At 38.6% G+C, this 19,002-nt stretch overlaps 1 protein-coding gene across 1 annotated transcript; it reads right to left on the reverse strand.

Annotated features, from left to right (window-relative positions):
- Positions 1–15,082: 15,082 nt before the first annotated feature.
- LOC148296802 (uncharacterized) lies at positions 15,083–16,242 on the reverse strand. Its single transcript, XM_088248633.1, has 3 exons — positions 15,892–16,242; positions 15,251–15,780; positions 15,083–15,092 (listed from the first exon to the last, which is right to left on the reverse strand). The coding sequence occupies exons 1-3, from the start codon at positions 16,240–16,242 to the stop codon at positions 15,083–15,085; spliced, it is 891 nt and encodes a 296-aa protein (XP_088104759.1).
- Between the last annotated feature and the right edge of the window lie 2,760 nt (positions 16,243–19,002).

Genomic DNA, 19,002 nt, shown 5'->3' on the forward strand with positions numbered 1-19,002 from the left:
TCATGGTTAAAGGGAATTTCTGAAAATTTTAGGTCGCGGTCAAAAATTTTAAAGTACCGCGTTTTTCAACGACGACGGTCAATACTTATTTGGACGTTGTAAACGTAAATTAAGACGGCGGTTTCTAAACAAAACCGACGTTGTAAACGTAACTTACGTCGTTATATAATAACCGACGTTGTAAATCAAATTCAGTTAGTCTTGGTTTCTGTAGTTGACCAAAAACAGCGGGAGAAAACCGGCGTCGTTTCAATAAACCCTAAACCCTAAACCCTAAATTTTACAATAATTTTAAAAAAATACACAAGTATGAGAAAAATGAACCGAAAATTGCTATGGACTCCTTACAACAATGCCTTCTACAATAGTAGGCTAAAATATGGATTTCATAATTTTGAATTTATGGGCACCAATGGATCACATAAACTTTAGGATTATGTTATGTAACTTTAGGATCACATAAGCTTTGTCTCAAAATTTGTTTGAATTTTGTTTATCATTTGAACTTTGAAAACTAAAATTACATTTTCAGGATAGAGACAATATTTCAATGAGTGCTTGGAATTAAATAAAATATAAAAGTCATTAAAAATTACAAAATGACGTTAAACATCACAAAATGACGTATCCTTTTACAACGACGTTAAACATCACAAAATGACGTCATATATTTTTTAGACGTCGAAACGAATAGAAAATGACGTATTTTTTGGATAACCGACGTGGATTATCGTATTACCACGTCATCTTATTTTATATCACGGACGTTGTTTATTTATACAACGTCCAATTTTTAATAATAGCCGCCTTTGTATATTATTAAGACGTCGATATGGTTATACTAACTGACGTAGTATATCGGTACAAAATTCATCTGTACAAAATGAATTAATTATAAACCGTCGTGTTTATTACTATTACATGTCGTTTTTAATAATTGTCGTCGATGTTATATTTCCAGTTACTGCAAGACGACCATTGTGTACACATATGAGACGTGTAAATTAGAATCAGACGTCGGTTGTTGGGAACTAAACATGTTCGATTGATTACAACAAAAATATTTATGTACATTTTAAATAAACTAAAATAAACCTAAACATTTATGTACAACAAAAATATTTATGTACATCAATTATCCTTCGGTAATAACTTGTTCACGAATTCTGCCCATTCTGCCCTAACTTCGTCAATATCCGCTTGTTTCTACTGAACTTTATCTTTTTTCTTTTCAAACTGCAAAATAAACAAAAAATCCGACGTGTTAGAAAGATATAAACGACGGTTTTGAACAAAAATTTGACATAGTAAAATAAAGAAAGTATATCTAAAATTTTGCGTTTTACCATCTTCTCGAAATTTAGGTCTGGATCATGAATTATGTCTCTCATAAATCGCATAACGTAGTAGCCACACTCTACACTAGTGGGCTGTTCAGGAGTGCCATGTAGATTTTTCCAAATGGCCTGCTGTCTACGTGAATTTTTGTTTATATGAATGTTAAACATTTTAATTGACCTGTTACAAGAAACAAAGGGTGTGAATGACAAAACAAAAAATTTAAATACAAATAGTAACCGTCGTGGTAAATCAGTCAAAACGACGGAGTCTTACAAAAAATGACGTGATATTTAGTTTCAAACGACGTGGTAGTTAAATTAACACGACGTTTTAAAGACAATACTGACGTTATATTGTCATTATAACGTCGGTATTATTAACAACCGTCGTATATTTAAATACTTTGGCAGGAAAAATAATCTTAGATCAGAAGAAATCAACTTACGTATTCACTATACTTTTCATGTCGTCGTCAACGGAGCGTTTTGGCAGTGAATTCATGTAATAGGCAGTCTCCGTTGATGGTCTCACAATTACCAACACCCAATGACCCCTACAATTACCATTAAAATTTGATGGTTAAATACAAAGAAAAATATTACTTTAAATACTTAGGAAAATACTTTAAATACTAACCCTGGATTATAAGGGACCAAGAAAATTTGATTCCCATATGCTGTTTTCAGGCGGTTTGACAGTTGTTTTGTTCGCTCTGATAGAGATCCAGCTTGAGAGCTCACTAGACCAGGGTCCACGAAGCCAACAAGGTTTACCATATTTGCCATTTTTAAATAGTCAAATAGGAACCTAAATATATGAAATTCAATTAAATGAGATTTTAATTTAAAAGAAAATGTAAAACAAAATGGGATTTCTGAATTATACCTCATGTATACTGATATCACTGTGGTTCCAATCTCAATCATGGAACCAAACTGCAAAATATCATTAGCGAAGAGGAAGGTATCTGTCTGCCGCGCAAATCTCACGGCCTGGAGTTCCGGGCCGAGGGGATGTGCGTTAACATGGGGTTTCCTGCTTTTGGGTGCGGTGCGGTTGTGCGCGGGCGTGCCAGCACGGTTTACCGTGCGTTGATGTTTCGATGAGTGTTGGATGGATGAATGGTGCGCCTGTTTGATCTGTCTTCCTAGTCAAACGATTGTAGCCGAGAGAGGAACTGGTCTCGGCTGTTAGGTTCACGGCCTGAACTACAAGGCCGTCGAGTGATGGTGTTGGTGGTGGATTTTGGGCGGTGCTCCGGCGCGCTGCTCAGGGAGCGACGGTCGTGTGATATATGGGGTGAGTGAACGAACAACAAGGATGGTGCTCCGGCGCCTTGAAAATCAAGGGTCGTATGATATATTGATGAATGGATTCTGCTTACAATCTAACACTACTCCTAGGAAAGCAAGTAAAGATATTGAAGGTGCATTACAGGAAAAAATAAGTTGCTCCGTGGGAGGCTTGTTTTGGTGTTGAACCCTTTGAATGTAGCTCGAGTCTTGTATTTATAGGAAGAGTCCCTGGATGAGTAATCGAGGCTGAATTTACGCATAGTGGAGTCTGATTAGCGCAAGTGGGCAGTCCAATCAACATTTGGGATCGTGAAGTATGGTGGTGAGACTCCAGAAATCCCGGTGAATCTCGGCCGCCGCTCTCGATCGTGGGTTCTGAACCTCTGGCCGTGGAGACGCATTTATGGCATGGATAGCTGGTGAACCAACATCTCAAGCTGTCAGAATCCTTATGAGAATGTCCACGTCTAATCACTCTGATCTTCATCACCAAATCCTGACTTCAGTCACTTCCCACCTTCCCTCATGCATTAAATGCTACTTTGTGGCCAATGGGTTTGCTGCATTAAACAGGCACTACTTCATTAAATGAAGCCTGGGACCCTGCTGTCACGTGATGATTTGCCTTTAATGTCTTGGCCGCAATTTTGTTCGGCCTCGGCCTCGGCCTACGCTTGAGGCCGAGATGATCATGCCTTAGCATTTCCTTATTTTATTTTAGGAAGGCGAAATACCCTGGCGAAACGCTGCGTTTCAGCCTCTGCAAACAAGTGCCAGGGCCGAGAGAAAGGGCTCCTTTGGCCAGCTCATGGCCGTGATTTATCAGGCACAAACAGTATCATGCTCAAAGCCAAACAATTCCTTGGGCATGTGAACTGTTAGAGCCTCGTTTGTAGGCAACAACTTTGCCTGGACATGTTGGCATAAGGCTAACAGAGGAGGTGGCATGTCTAGCTTTGAGAGATCCTGTTACAAGCAATAAATAAAGAAATATAGTATTAACGACTCTAACTAAACCCAAAAAACAGACGTGGTATATAATATTAACGACGGTTTCTAGTAAATACTGACGGAGTAAAGGTTATATACGTCGGTAAATACATAACCGTCGTTGTGTAAACTTTATAACGTCGCTACACTAAAGAAAGGTCGTCTAATTAAAATGCAGATAATGAAATCATGAAATAGACGACGGTTTATAAAAGAAGTAGACGACGGCAAAAAACTCAGTCGTTATTTTTAATGCCTAATAATTTGTAAAACTAGTAAAAGCGTCGTGGTATTACTCTCAACACGACGGTTCTTGGAAGAAACAGACGTATTATTGTTTTTCAACGTCGGTACAAATATACCGTCATTGTTTTAAATGTTAACGTCGGATATTAAAAGGAGCGACGTCTTTTTAAAAATAAAAAGGCAGAAATAGAAAAAATCAGAGATTTTACCTTGTCCTCTGGCTGTTTTCCAGCAGTATCAGCTTCAGGCTTCCGATCTTCTACCCCCAAATCTAGGGGTCTGATACTAGTGGCCCCAGCAGAGCAGCTTGCCTTATCAGACATTGGATTTTTTGGGCTTTGATCTTGAGGGGGTAAAGTAATTGGAGTAATTGGGGTTTTGAGCATCAGGTTGGGATCAAAATTAGGAACTAGTTGACGGAAATATGCCAACATAGCCTCCCTCTCCGCTCTGACTGCTTCCATTATAGTTTCCCTCTCCTCTCTGACTGCCTCCCTCACACTTTCCTTCAATTTGTCAGCAAATTTCACTCTCTGCTGTTTCGACAAATTGAAGAACTGAGTTGGAGAAACACCAGCACCAACTCCTCTTACTCTCCCACCATGCTCGGGGGTTCTCAAAGCAAGAGTCAAGATATCATTGGTCCCGGAGACAGTCAGAGTGCCCTCGGAGACTTGCTTTTGCAAATCATCCTCAAAGAGAGAAAGAGAGATTGTTAGAAACTGAGCAGGGTGTAAAACAGATAATTGAACCGACGTTGTAAAGTATAAACAACGACGGTTTTATTAAAGTACTGACGTAGTATTAATTTAAAACGTCTGAATTTAAATACTGACGTAGTTTAAAATTTACAACGTCGGGAGATAAAACCCCGTCGTATATTCAAAATAAAACAGATTAAAACATAAATCAAACACTGTCGTAGTATTTAAAGTAAGACGACGGACTATTGAACAAACAGACGTAGGACTTAATTTCATACGGCTGTACAAAATTACCGTCGTTGTATAAACATTCTAACGTCTAGATGAGGAAAAACCGTCGTAAATTTTAATGAAGAAGTGAAAAAAATAGATTGAAATATGCATTCTTTTCCAGAAATTGTGCACCACAAATTTCAGTGAAATAAACAGAGAGAGGGAGAGTGTGTGCGTGAGTAAACTTTAAACAAAAATGCAGTTCATAGAGGAAATAAATCCGTCGTATTAATTCTATCTAGACGTCTACTTTATTCAAAAACCGAAGTCCTATTCATTTTTAAACGGCGGTAAATAAAACCCGTCGTGGTGTTTATTTTATAACTCGTCGTATTAACTATATCTACGTCTGTTTTACTAAAAAACTGACGTCTTATTAATTTTTAAATGCGGTAAAAAAAACCGCCGTGGTATTTATTTTATAACGTCGGTTATTTAAACGTCCGACGTCTATACCAAAATTAAACACACACTGTTTTTCAAATTTAGAACAGAGTTAGTGAGACTTACGATTATTTTTGCCTTCTCTGCAACCTTTGGATCAGGGATGTTTCCTGTTTTATCTTCTCTTGCCTTCTTCCAAAGAACAGCTCGATCGATTTCTTCAACATCGGGCATGGTTTCTACCAATTGGTCCTCCAAACCAACATACCCTTTTCTAGACAAGCTATGGTTGTACTCCATTTTCTCCCTCCTCTGTTTCTGCTCAGTATGCACAGCCTCAAAATCTGGGGATAACCTTGAAGCTACAAAGGCATCCCATTGCGATTTCTCTATGAACTTATAAAGCTCAGGGGGTTCTTTTAACTTCTCCTTGTCATGTACGAATGGAAGGATATATTGCTTCGTTACGTTATACTTGAAATCCTTCCATTTTTTGGCGGCAGACGACAAGACCATGTTCTTGTACCCATCCCCAATAACATAGGACATTTGAACAGCTTCCCAAATCTGCTCCTTCACGTCCTTGGGCAATTGTTTCCATTTCTTGTCCACAAGAGGGACTCTGGTGCGTGCCAAAACACCAATGTATGACTGCATCTCAATAGCAGCCTTGCCATGTGGTATGCCCTTTTTATTGAACTCAACCACAGGCTTATTCTTCTGAATTTTCCTCTTCACAACACGGCTCATTGTGCTGATACCGCGGCCGGATTTTGGCTCCTCAACAAATGTGGCTGTGCTCGAGTCTTTCTCGGAGGTTGAGGAAAATCTCATCTTCTTCGAGGGTTTGCTTTGAATTGATTTTCCAACTTCCACTTGAGCCTTTGAAACTGATACTGATTTGGCTTCATCCCTTTGAGCCTTTGAAACTGATTTGGCCTCTGACGCTTGAGCTTCCTTGTTGTGAGATTTCGAAACCATTTTTGTTTAATCTGCAAGGAAAACAACGTCGGTTATTACAAAACACCACGACGGTAACACTAAAACAGCGACGTCCTATTAAACAGTCTCTCAGACCATGTATAGAAATAAGACGACGGTTTTATATTGTTTATGACGTATATTTTCACACACCACGTCGGTTACTCATCTTTAGAACCGACGTGGTTTTAAATTTACAACAACGACCAGACAAAACGACTGTTCTTCTCCTACTAGACGACGGTTTAATTTTGTTTACGACGTATTAATTATCACACCATGATGGTTATTAACCACCGTCGTGCAGTTTGCATTCGGTCGAATTTAACGACCGTCGTGGTGTGTCCATTCTATCGTCGCAAACAAGATAGAACTGTCGTCTTTTGACGTCGTTAGATTATGGAGTGATGAATTTAATCAAAACAAGTGAAAGATTTCCTCAATTTGATAGAATCTTGTTTCCAGACAAAGACGGCTTTCAAACGAAACGTAAAAAAAGGGAAGAGAGTGAGAAAAAACCTTTGGCGTGCAAAGAAAGTTTCCTTTCGACGTAGGAAATGGTGATTTGGAGAAGAAGATGAAGATTCAGACGACGTAAGAAAGTTTCCTTGTTTTGGGAAATGAGAGGGAAACTGAGATATTTTATCGGTGAGAGAGAACCGTAGAACATTAGGTCAGGTGACGAAAAGTTTATATATTTCCCAGAGTTCAATACAACGACGTTTTTATAAAAAAACCGCCCTAGTAATTAGTTATCACGACGGTAAATAATCATGAACCGACGTGGTTATCACTAAAGCCAAACGACTTTTGGAATTCCGACGTAGTTATGACGGCGCTTGTTTATCTAAACTGACGTTATAAGTTTAAATACAACGACTACTTATTTTAAGAAACCGACGTGGTTACTTACGGTTCTGAAAACGACGTCGTTCTCCTTTTAAGACACGACAAATGACTTTTGGATTTCCGATGTAGTTATGACGGCGCTTGTTTATCTAAACTGACGTTGATTATTCAAATATAACGTCGCTATGTATATTAGAACCGACATGGATATTTACGATAATTTGTTTAAATATGATTTTTTCACGCGTTTTTTAACTCTCAGTTTTCAATTAGGGTTTGCTACATCCTCTTGTGTAGCAAGGGTGAAACCAGCTTGAGAACTTGCATGGGTGTTCCTGATGCTCGCAGAGACGGACTCAGGTGGTGGCTGTAGCTGGGAGTGGGCTTGAGGTTCAGAATGAGTAGGTGGTGTCTATTCATCACCTACAGCCACCACCTGAGTCCGTCTCTGCGAGCATCAGGCACAACCCACAACAGGTTCTAAGGCTGGTTCCACCTTGCTACACAGGAGTTTTGAAGTTGATCACTGTGGAAAAGGGGACTACAATGTAACCAGGAATGGAGGAGTGAGCTTTTCACACTTTGTTGATTTTGATTTTGATTTTGATTTTGCTTTTGATTTTGATTTTCAGGAATCGAGGCTGTGCAGGAGCTTGAGAACAAGAGGAAGGAGAGGGCCCAGCTTGCATATGAGAGGAAGAAACAGTTGAACAAGCTGAGGGTGAAGGCAGAAAAGAAACCACGATGTATTTGCCAAATTTGTGTACATATATTGTGTAAATATTGAAGAGATTTGCCTTTTAAGATGAAAATGTTGTTGAGGATTGAGAATTAAATTTTGTTTTGTGTTAAGAAAGATATTACCAAAATAAAAGAAAAATTAATTAATTTTAAAAAGCTATAAATATAAGACGGCGGTTTACAGAGAAGGCAGACGTATAAATTGAAAAAATACGACGGCAATTTGAACTTAGGACGTGGTAAATAAACACGACAGTAGTGTTGTAGGTACCGTCGTAGTATACTCCAAAATAATAAGTCGATAAATTAATCTCTCGCGTCATGGTATATTATTTAACACGTCGTTTTTTTATAATATACCGACGTGTATTACATTACATTATACGACGTGGATTCCATAAAATTATACGACGTGGATTCCATTAAAGAATAACCGACGTAGTTTTTTAAATTACACGGCGGTATGTCTATAAGCACCGACGTAAGTTTAAAAGATATATTGTATAAATTTGACTCTTTCTTTCAGTTTCAGTTTTCATTTAGGGTTCCAAGTTCTTCTGGTCTCTCTGGAGGCTCGTCATCACTCTCTCTCACATCTCAAAGACAATAATTTGGATGTTAATGATGTATGCGTTTTGGTGTATCTCAAAGACACCAAAACACACACATCATTAACTTTCAAAACATTGTCTTTCTCAAAGTTTGCCATGCTCAGTTCAGTTCTGGTCTCACTTTGGTGGTTCTATTATGGTCAGGATCCAAAGATCTGAATGGTAAGATATCATACCTCTAGAGATTTGCCTTTTAAGACGAAAATGTTGTTGAGGTTGTTCCTTGTGATGGTTTTAAGAAAGATATTACCAAAATAAAAAAATAATTAATTAATTTTAAAAAGCAATAAAAATAAGACGGCGGTTTATAGAGAAGCAAATGTCTTTCTGAAAGCAAATGTTTTTAGTTGCGTTTTCTGCTTTATTTCACAAGACCAAGCATGGAGAATTTCTTTGTATAAATTGTCTTTGGTTTGCAGCCGCACCTCCTTATGATAAGATAAAGAGGATGGTCATTCCTGATGCTCTCAAGTGAGCTTTTCACACTTTGTTCATTTTGATTATCTGATCATTAACTTTCAAAACATTGTCTTTCTCAAAGTTTGCAGTAGTTAGTTTAGAATATTGTCTTTCTCACTTTGGTGGTTCGATTATGATCAGGATCCAAAGATCTCAAAGGTAAGTTATCATACCTCTTGGGATCTCATTTTAATTTTCATAGGCTACCAAAATTAAAAAATAATTAAATCTTAAAAAGAAATAAAAATTAAGACGGCGGTTTACAGAGAAGGCACCGTCGTAGTATACAGACGTGGATTCCATTATATTATACGACGCGGATTAAGAACAGTTGGTCGTGTTTAGTTACGAGTTATACGACAGGTTTTTTAGTGAACTGTCGTCTTTATTTTCTACGTCGGTGGATTCATACCTACTGTCGTTGTTTTTTGGTCAGATTTTAACTCTGAAGAAATCCTTTTTTTAAAAACGACGCTTTTTTATTTGTATGCGTCGTCTTTTAAAAATATTCAACAGTAAGGCACTTATCCACGACGGTTTTTTTTTAAACCGTCGTCGGTTTAAATACAACGACGGTTTTATGTTCTGCCGTCGTCTTTTTCTGGTCGTCTTTTTCTCTTTTTGTAGTAGTGCCGGCTCGCGTTACTTCGAACGGATTTCGTTGGTTTGTCATATTTATTTATGATTGTACCTAACTCACTTGGGTTTTATTACTGAAAAATAAACATGATGTTGCTTCCATCCTTCTAGAGTTTTGTACTATGGTATCTACTTAGTTTCAGGCTCGAGTCAAAGTATTCTGGACTGATAATAGAGGAGAATATGTGATAATACTTTAGCGTTTTTCTTCCGTGCTCAAGTTATCATTCACTAAACGACAACCCATTTTACCTCTTAATAAAATGGTGTGTCTGAAAAGAAGAATCAACAATTGCTTGAAGTTGCTCGCTCACTCATATTGGATATGTCTGTTCCCCATCATCTTTGGGGCAAGATGTTCTATCTGCTACCTATTTGATTAATCGTGCTCAAGTTATTATTCGCTAAAATACCTATATAACCCGCCAATCTGCTAAAATACCTATGTAACCCGCCAACCCATTTCTTTGTTTTTTCTTTTTTTAATTCATTTTCTTCATTTTATTTATTTATTTATTTATTTTTATTTCTCATTCTCAATCTTTATATATAGAGAGAGAGAGGAAAATGCAATAATTATTTTATATAAAAAAATAAAAAATGCAATTACTTGATTAATTTATCAAAATTTAGATTTATTTATTTATTTATTATTTGCTACCACTTAGCGGGTCAACCCGATATGACCCAAACCCGCACGAGAAATAAATGGGTCAACCCGAAAATGACACGTTTATTAAATGGGTTGGGTTTGGGTTTAGCATTCTTGACACGTATATAATCATGACACGACACGAACCCGACACGACACGACCCATTGTCAGCCCTAACTGACAGTGACATTACCAACGGCGTGAAAGTAACCTTGCCTTGAATGTCTAGCTAGAAGTCATGCCAGCTTCATCACAATTCGTACTCGATTATGCTCAATTATTTATTAAATAAGAAACTAGTCCCAATTTTTATTTGGGAATGGGAAATTCCAATTCGGGATTCAGCTATTAGGGTAAATGCTCTCAAATGATTAGAGCTGCAAGACCCAGTAAAAAATAAATTTTGTGTTTTCTTTAAGCTTTGTGTTTTGTGTTGGGCAAGACCCAGTAAAAAATAAATTTTGTGTTTTCTTTAATCTTTGTGTTTTGTGTTGGTAAATTAATTTTGTGCATGCACATAACAAAAAGATGAAAGGAATTTGTACGGGTATCATGTTTAAATTATCTATCGATGTTACTAAGTAATAAAAATTTAGGGAGCTTTGGTTTAAAATCAATAGGGAACTCTCTATTGTGATAGATAGGAAACTAATTTCACATAATATGGATAAGTTCAATGACCAAAAAATAGCATCTAGTTTTACAATCATGCACAATCACAGCCCAATAACCCACGCCCAATACCACTAATCAAGAATAATGGTTGAACTTGATGGCGATTTTTCATACATTTTTTTGAGCATGTGATGGATTTTGAAGATTGTTGGGCGAAAAATAACCTGATTTTATATCAACAACATCCAAATCATGACATGGTACATTGTAGGCACTTTCTTGGAACCCTACTAAGAGGCTGGCTGTTCACACTTTTTCATCATACAATTGTCACGTTTTACATACCATATACAGACCTGTCCAGACCAAAATGCTTATTATACAAAGACTATAGCCTATAGGTCTACCAAATACAAGGCCATAATGCCCAAGAACATAGGCTGCAACGCATTTATACCCTATGAAACAGACCCATATTTACCATCCAACAACGTCACGGAAAATGGTGCCCACGACGGCTACAAACAAACTACTCCTTCAAATGCCCAAAAATGAACAGCAACCTAGTTAAAATTAAGAGTGAAATAACATAAATATACAAAGCATGAACGCCCGTGAACGATTGCTTATCTCTTCTATTATAAAAACGAAAACTGCAATACAGTTTCTGATAAAAACTGCACCAAACGGAAATTGCACAATAATTTATAAGAAACTCAAATAAAATAGTAAAGCAACCAAAAGAAAAAGTCATCATCATGATATATAAATTGAGTCAAACAATATGGGTAGAATATTTTCAGATCTATTTCATTCTCCGAAAGTAGGTATTTATAATACAAGGTTACAAACCCTAGTAGGGTCAAACTGGGAAAACAAGTGGAATCCTAATTACATAATATCTATATAAAAGGAAATAAATGAAATAATATCCTAATAGAATAGGATATCTCTCGCTAACACTCCCCCTCAAGTTGGAGCAAAGACGTCACGCATGCTCAACTTGTCAAGCCAGTTGAGAAAGATATCTGATACTTGTAGAAACAGCTTTCGTAAGAACATCGGCTAACTGGTACTCAGAACGGATGAACGGAAAGGAAACAATCTCCGCGTCCAACTTTTCTCTAATGAAATTTCGATCAACTTCCACATGCTTTGTACGATCATGTTGTACAGGGTTATGAGCAATTGCAATCGCTGCCGTATTGTCACAATATAAATCCATGGGTTTCTTAGGCCCAAAACCAAGGTCTCTCAACAATCTCCTCAACCATAGTAATTCAGATACACCATGGGCCATTCCCCGATACTCGGCCTCAGCACTAGACCGAGACACCACCTTTTATTTCTTGCTCCTCCACGTAATAAGATTGCCACCAACAAACATAAAATACCCAGATGTCGAGCGCCTATCTGTAGCTGAACCAGCCCAATCAGCATCTGTGTACCCTTCCACATCTGTATGATCATACTTGGAAAATATTAACCCCTTGCCGGGAGTCCCTTTGAGGTATCTCAAAATACGTGTCACGGCACCCATATGGTCTTCACTAGGTGAGTGCATAAACTGACTCACTACACTTATTGCATACGCAATATCAGGACGTGTATGAGCCAAATAAATTAATTTTCCCACAAGCCTTTTATAGCGCTCCTTATCAGTAGGAGTTTGATCAGGATACAATCCCAACTTGTGATTCTGTTCACTTGGAGTATCAATGGGTTTACAATCCAACATTCCAGTTTCTGCAAGCAAGTCCAAAACATACTTTCTTTGGGACAGAAAAATACCATGCTTAGATCTGGCAACTTCAATCCCAAGAAAGTATTTCAAGTCACCTAATGATCTCATCTCAAATTCAAACGCAAGATATTTCTGAAGACTCTGTATTTCTACCTGATCATCTCCAGTTACAATCATATCATCAACATAAATTATTAAAGCTGCCAATTTACCTCTGCGACGTTTCAGAAACAAAGTATGATCCGAGTTACTTTGTACATACCCAGACTTCCTCATAGCTGCAGCAAACCTCCCGAACCAAGCTCTTGAAGACTGCTTTAATTCATACAATGTTTTATGTAGCTTGCACACCATACCCTCCTTAGAGGTCACAAGGATACCCGGCGGAGGATCCATGTATATTTCTTCTTTGAGATCACCATGGAGAAATGCATTCTTGACATCAAATTGTAACAGCGGCCAATCATGATTAGCAGCTAAGGACAAGAATACGCGTACAGTGTTGAGCTTGGCTACTGGAGCGAAAGTCTCCGTGTAATCCACTCCATAGGTCTGAGTATACCCTTTTGCTACCAATCTTGCCTTGTAACGGTCAATAGAACCATCAGCCTTATGCTTCAAAGTAAACACCCATCTGCACCCAACTGCCTTTTTCCCTTTTGGTAAAGGAACTAACTCCCAAGTAGCATTCTTGTTCAAGGCTTCCATCTCAATATGCATTGCATCTACCCAGTTTTGATCAGATAGAGCATCCTGCAACTTAGTAGGCACACATACACTAGATAATTGACACAAATATGATGCATATGACTTAAATAAACGATGAGTTGACATATAATGGTTAATGAGATATTTGGACTTGGCATGTATATCAGGAGAATATTGTACTTTAGGTTTCCCACGGGTAGTGCGTGGGGGTAATGAATAAGTAGGCACATCACTAGAAAGTACCTCATTATCACGAGTTGATTGGGGCAGTGGCAAGGCAGAGGGGGGTCCTGTATCAATTTCATCTGTACGAGAGTCGCTAGTATCACTGTTATGTCCTTCTGAGAGAGGCTCGAAAAATTCCAAAAGATCACTTGGCGACCGGTCGTGACATTCCTGACGACCGGTCGCGTCACTCGTATCGTCATTGTCGTCGCTCATCGAGGCAGGCGACCGGTCGTGTCCTATGTGCGACCGGTCGCTTTCAGGCAGATTCATTAGCGATCGGTCGCTCACTTCTATGCGACCAGTCGTATCCAGGCAGATTCGTTCGCGACCGGTCGTGTCCTCCATGCAACCGGTTGCTTCCTGTTCGCCAGAAATCCCTTTTTCAGGTCCAATATCATCCACATTTTCTACTCCGAAACTCTTCAATTCACTCCCCTTCTCCCCCTGAATTGAAGAGGAAGAGGAAACATAATAGGGCACTTCTTCATGAAAGGTGACATCCAAAGTGACATGCACCTTCTGAGTAGGCGGGTGATAGCACTTATATCTATTATGAGTAGTAGAATAGCCAATGAAGACGCAGCGGAGAACACAAGGATCAAGTTTACTCCGTTGATGGGAGTAGACATGAACATACGCAACACACCCAAACACCTTCGGAGGTAACTTAGAGACCGAAATCGGAGGAGTATGAGTACACAACACATCAAGTGGGGTCTTGAAATCAAGAACCCGACTAGGAGTACGGTTAATCAAGTAGGCGGCGGCCAAGACACCATGTCCCCAAAGGTGATGGGGAACAGACATATCCAACATCAGATAGCGGGCAACTTCAAGTAACTAACGGTTCTTCCTTTCAGACACGCCATTCTGTTGAGGTGTGAATGGAGTGGTAGTTTGGTGAATGATACCATGATCACGAAAGAATTGGGTCAAGGTATGATTCACATATTCACCGCCATTATCAGTCCGAAACACTTTAACATGAGCATGAAACTGAGTAGATACCATGGCACAAAAATCAGGGAGAATAGAGGCGACATCATGTTTATTCTTCATCAAATACACACATGTTAAGCGGGTGCAGTCATCAATAAAAGTAACAAACCAACGGAAACCATGAGAAGTCACACGAGCAGGACCCCAGACATCAGAATGTACTAACTCAAAAGGCAAAGCAGCTTTATTATTACTTAAGGGAAAAATAATACGGTGGCTCTTAGCCATTACACAAGTCTCACATTTGAAACTAGACTCATCACACGAACTAAATAACGAAGGAAACAAATGTCTAAGATAACCAAACAACGGATGTCCTAAGCAACGATACCATAACCAAAGTTGTTGCTTGTCTTTGACACTGCCACTCGGAGCTTTATTAGCGACACAACCACGAACTGCTGCAGCCGGCAACTGTAAATAATACAACCCCCCTATCCGTTTACCATGCTCAATCTTCTCGTGAGTCCTAAGATCCTGGAAAAAACAATGGGTAGAATATAAGGTAGCAGAAGCGTTAAGTGTATCAAGTAAACGCCCAACAGATAATAAATTGCAATGAATATTGGGAACCAAGAGGGCATGAGACAGAGGTAAAGAAGGAGTAAGGTGGATGGTACCTTCACCGGTAACTGGAGAAGGTAAACCATTAGCACTAGTAATATAGGGATCACAAGGAATATGCGATAACTCATCAAATATTTTATCATTATAAGTCATATGATCAGAAGCACCAGTGTCAATTATCCAAGTAGTAGAACCCATACTTGGCATAGTATCAGAAGCACACAGATTTGCAGATGGGGCCGGAGGACGAGCCTCATCATGAGTCATAGTGCAGGAGGCCTTGGGGCCGTACATACGAGCTTTGTAGTCAGCAAACCAATCAGGGTAACCATGCTCCTTAAAACACTTCTCAGAGTAATGATTCCCATTACAATGGCGACATTTAGGCGGACCTTCAAGAGAGCTAGGGGTAGAACCCGAAGGACGAGACCTAGCAGAAGATCCAAATTTTCTGGACGAAGAGCGACCGGTCGCATCGTGCTGGGCGACCGGTCGTTGACGAGTTGGGTCAACTTTGAGAGCCAGCGATCCTCCAAGCATAGCAGACTGACGGGTGTCTTCCTCCATGACCATGACATAGACTTCAAGAGGAGGTGGGACAGGACTCGGAGCAAGGATATGGCTACGGACACCATCATACGGTGGATCAAGTCCTCCAAGAAAATCATAAACTCGATCGGCTTCAATTTCCTTCAGACGACGAGCCCCATCAGTAGAACAACTAAACTCATGTGGACGCAGACAATCAATCTCCTGCCAGATAGCATGGAGTTTTTCATAGAACACTTTCACAGATTCACCATTCTGACTTGTAAGTATGGACTGTTGTCGGAGTTAAAACAACCGAGAACTATTCTAAGTCACAGTATAGGTCTTTCGAGCAGCCTCCCATATATCAAAAGCAGTATCACCATGATCAAACAAGGTACGAACTGATTTAGTCATGGAATTGAGAAGCCATGACTGCACCAAGCAATTATCTTCTTCCCATTCGGCATAGGCAGCGGAATCTGGAGACGGAGCAGGCTTCTTCCCATTAATCCAACTTGCCATACAACGACTAGTAATCGAAATACGAGCACCACGAGACCAAGAGGCATAATTGGAGCCATCCAATTTGTCAGAAGTAATCGGGGTAGAGTAATCACGCGAGGGACGGTCCTCCCTTGGTGTAGATGCACTAGTACCAACCACAACTTTGGAATCATCACCCATGATAGCAGTGGAAAAAACACACGCAGATACGATAAACACAGCACAGGCACGGGCACAAGAACCCTAAAAGAAATTAGTGCACAAAGTAGAACACGGGTGGGCACAACACACACAAGTCACCAGAAAGTCGGCTCTGATGCCAAGTCAAACAATATGGGTAGAATATTTTCAGATCTATTTCATTCTCCGAAAGGAGGTATTTATAATACAAGGTTACAAACCCTAGTAGGATCAAACTGGGAAAACAAGTGGAATCCTAATTACATAATATCTATATAAAAGGAAATAAATGAAATAATATCCTAATAGAATAGGATATCTCTCGCTAACAAATTGCACATAATTTATATCTTTACAACGGGAATATCACTGGTTTGCTATCTACGGCCAGTAACATAATGATATTGGCCGGGAATAGCAAAAAGTGTTACTCTTGTTGCATGAGAGCTTCTCTCCCTTAAGATCATACCATAGGCCTAGGCGAATCCAACTAACACCCCATCAAAGTTAATTTAAAAAAATTGGAAAGAGGTGATTTCCAACCATAGGATTTTGCATTTTGATTTTTCCATTTTTGAAAGGAAACATTATTTTCCGTTTATATATACGAAGTTGAGCAAGTGTGAACCAATTGCCGTCAACGAAGAGCAAATGTGTATTACTTAAGCTGTCAATATCCCACTAGGTCTCCAAGTTGCATCACATTTGGATTAATAATATATTCAAAATTAAATATTTGGATTAATTATTAATATTTGTGTAATCAGTATCTGTAAAAGTCTCCCACTTGCAATTTAAAATCTCTCTGTTAATGACAGGGTTAACTCTCTCTGTTAGTCTTATTCGTGACATGCAATTTAAAATCCTCCACTGCTTCTTCTCTTATTTTTTACATTTTCCACTTGAGAGTTGGAACTTGGAAACTAATATAAGGAGACAAAAACCTTTGAAAACAAAGCCTTTTGTCATGCGCAAGTTGTATACTTTATATATAACCACTGTATATATATATATATATATATATTTATTTATTTATTTATTTATTTATTTGTTTTTGTAAATATGTTATTAGACTTATTCTTTCAAAATTTACACAGAGACAGAGTCCCTTTGGCTAACAGTCAACTACAACTCAGCTTGAGTTGGAAATTAGAGTCACGCCTCTTCTTGAGGTGAATGAAACTATTGTTAAATGCCCACGAACTACTCAATTTTTCTTTTACTCCAACGCGTACGCTTCTCTTTGGCTTTTAAAAACTGAATATAAAACTTCAGTCAACTTGAACAAAAAATTGTTTTACAACTATGCCACCATGTCATGAAATTGTGTGATTTGCCCCTTTCTAACATCCTAAGAGAGAAGTTTCAGCCGCCATCCCTCAAAGAGATCGATGGCCTCCATCATTCTCCCTTCCTTACCATCCAAGACCTTCCCCTAGCCTCCTCTCTCTACCTCTGTACCTCAGCCTTCCATTCCCGTGCTAAAATATGAATATGATTTTGAATATGTTAGGTTCTTATTTTATTCTTCTCTATAAGGAGGTATATATAAGAGTTTACATGAGTGCTTTACAAGGAATTAGATCTAGTAAAGAATTAGGAAAATATCTCCTAATTATACAATGATTTGACAACTATATAAAATAGGAAAGTAAATCTCTTAATTAACCAAGGAAATAAATCTATAAAATAGGAAAGTAAATCCCTTAATTAATCAAGGAAATAAATCTCCTTGATTAATTAGGAGACTCACTTCAACACTCCTCCTCAAGTTGGTGCATATACGTCACAAATGCCCAACTTGGTAAGTGAGTCATGAAATTCGTAGCACCCAAGTCGATAATCCATGCAATTCAGGCAGAGTCTTTGGCGACCGATCGTTTGCTTCGGGCGACCGGTCGTATGCTTCGGGCGACCGGTCGTTTGCTTCGGGCGCTCGGTTGTCTCTCTAAATTCTCATATCAAAATTTCTCCTCCCCTCCTCTTCAAGGGGGGGAGGGGGAGTGAAAATGATTTGTTTATCTTTCTCATGGAGATTTTGCCTCTTTTTTGACTCCGACATACCCTTCTCTTCAGGGGGAGAAGAGAATTGAGGAGAAGGTTTCTGTGTTCTTAACCGTGTTCACAGGGTTTCTGTGTCCTTTAACCAAATTCACAGGGTTTCTGTGTTCTTAGACGTGTTCACAGGGTTTCTGTGTTCTTTACATTCCTCATATCGTATTCCTCTTATCGAATTTCCTCGTATCGTATTCCTCATATCCTCGTATCGTATCCTCGTATCCTAAATCAAATTCCTTGTTCAGATTCATATCTTCATACCCACATCCTCATATACTCTTATCCCGAAACCCTAAACACATCTTTTTTCTCTTATTCTTCAATCCTTCCGCTGCCATGAATATCCAAATCCAAACCTGAATTTGAATCCAAATCCAAATCAGAATCAGAATCCGAATCCCAGCCTGGCTTTGATACCATGCTAAAATATGAATATGGTTTTGAATATGTTAGGTTCTTATTTTATTCTTCTCCATAATGAGGTATATATAAGAGTTTACATGAGTCATTTACAAGGAATTAGATATAGTAAAGAATTAGGAAAATATCTCCTAATTATACAATGATTTGACAACTATATAAAATAGGAAAGTAAATCTCTTAATTAACCAAGGAAATAAATCTATAAAATAGGAAAGTAAATCCCTTAATTAATCAAGGAAATAAATCTCCTTGATTAATTAGGAGACTCACTTCAACATC

The sequence above is a fragment of the Prunus avium genome, chromosome 2 (assembly GCF_965620075.1).
Source record: "Prunus avium chromosome 2, drPruAviu1.hap1.1, whole genome shotgun sequence".
NCBI lineage: Eukaryota > Viridiplantae > Streptophyta > Magnoliopsida > Rosales > Rosaceae > Prunus > Prunus avium.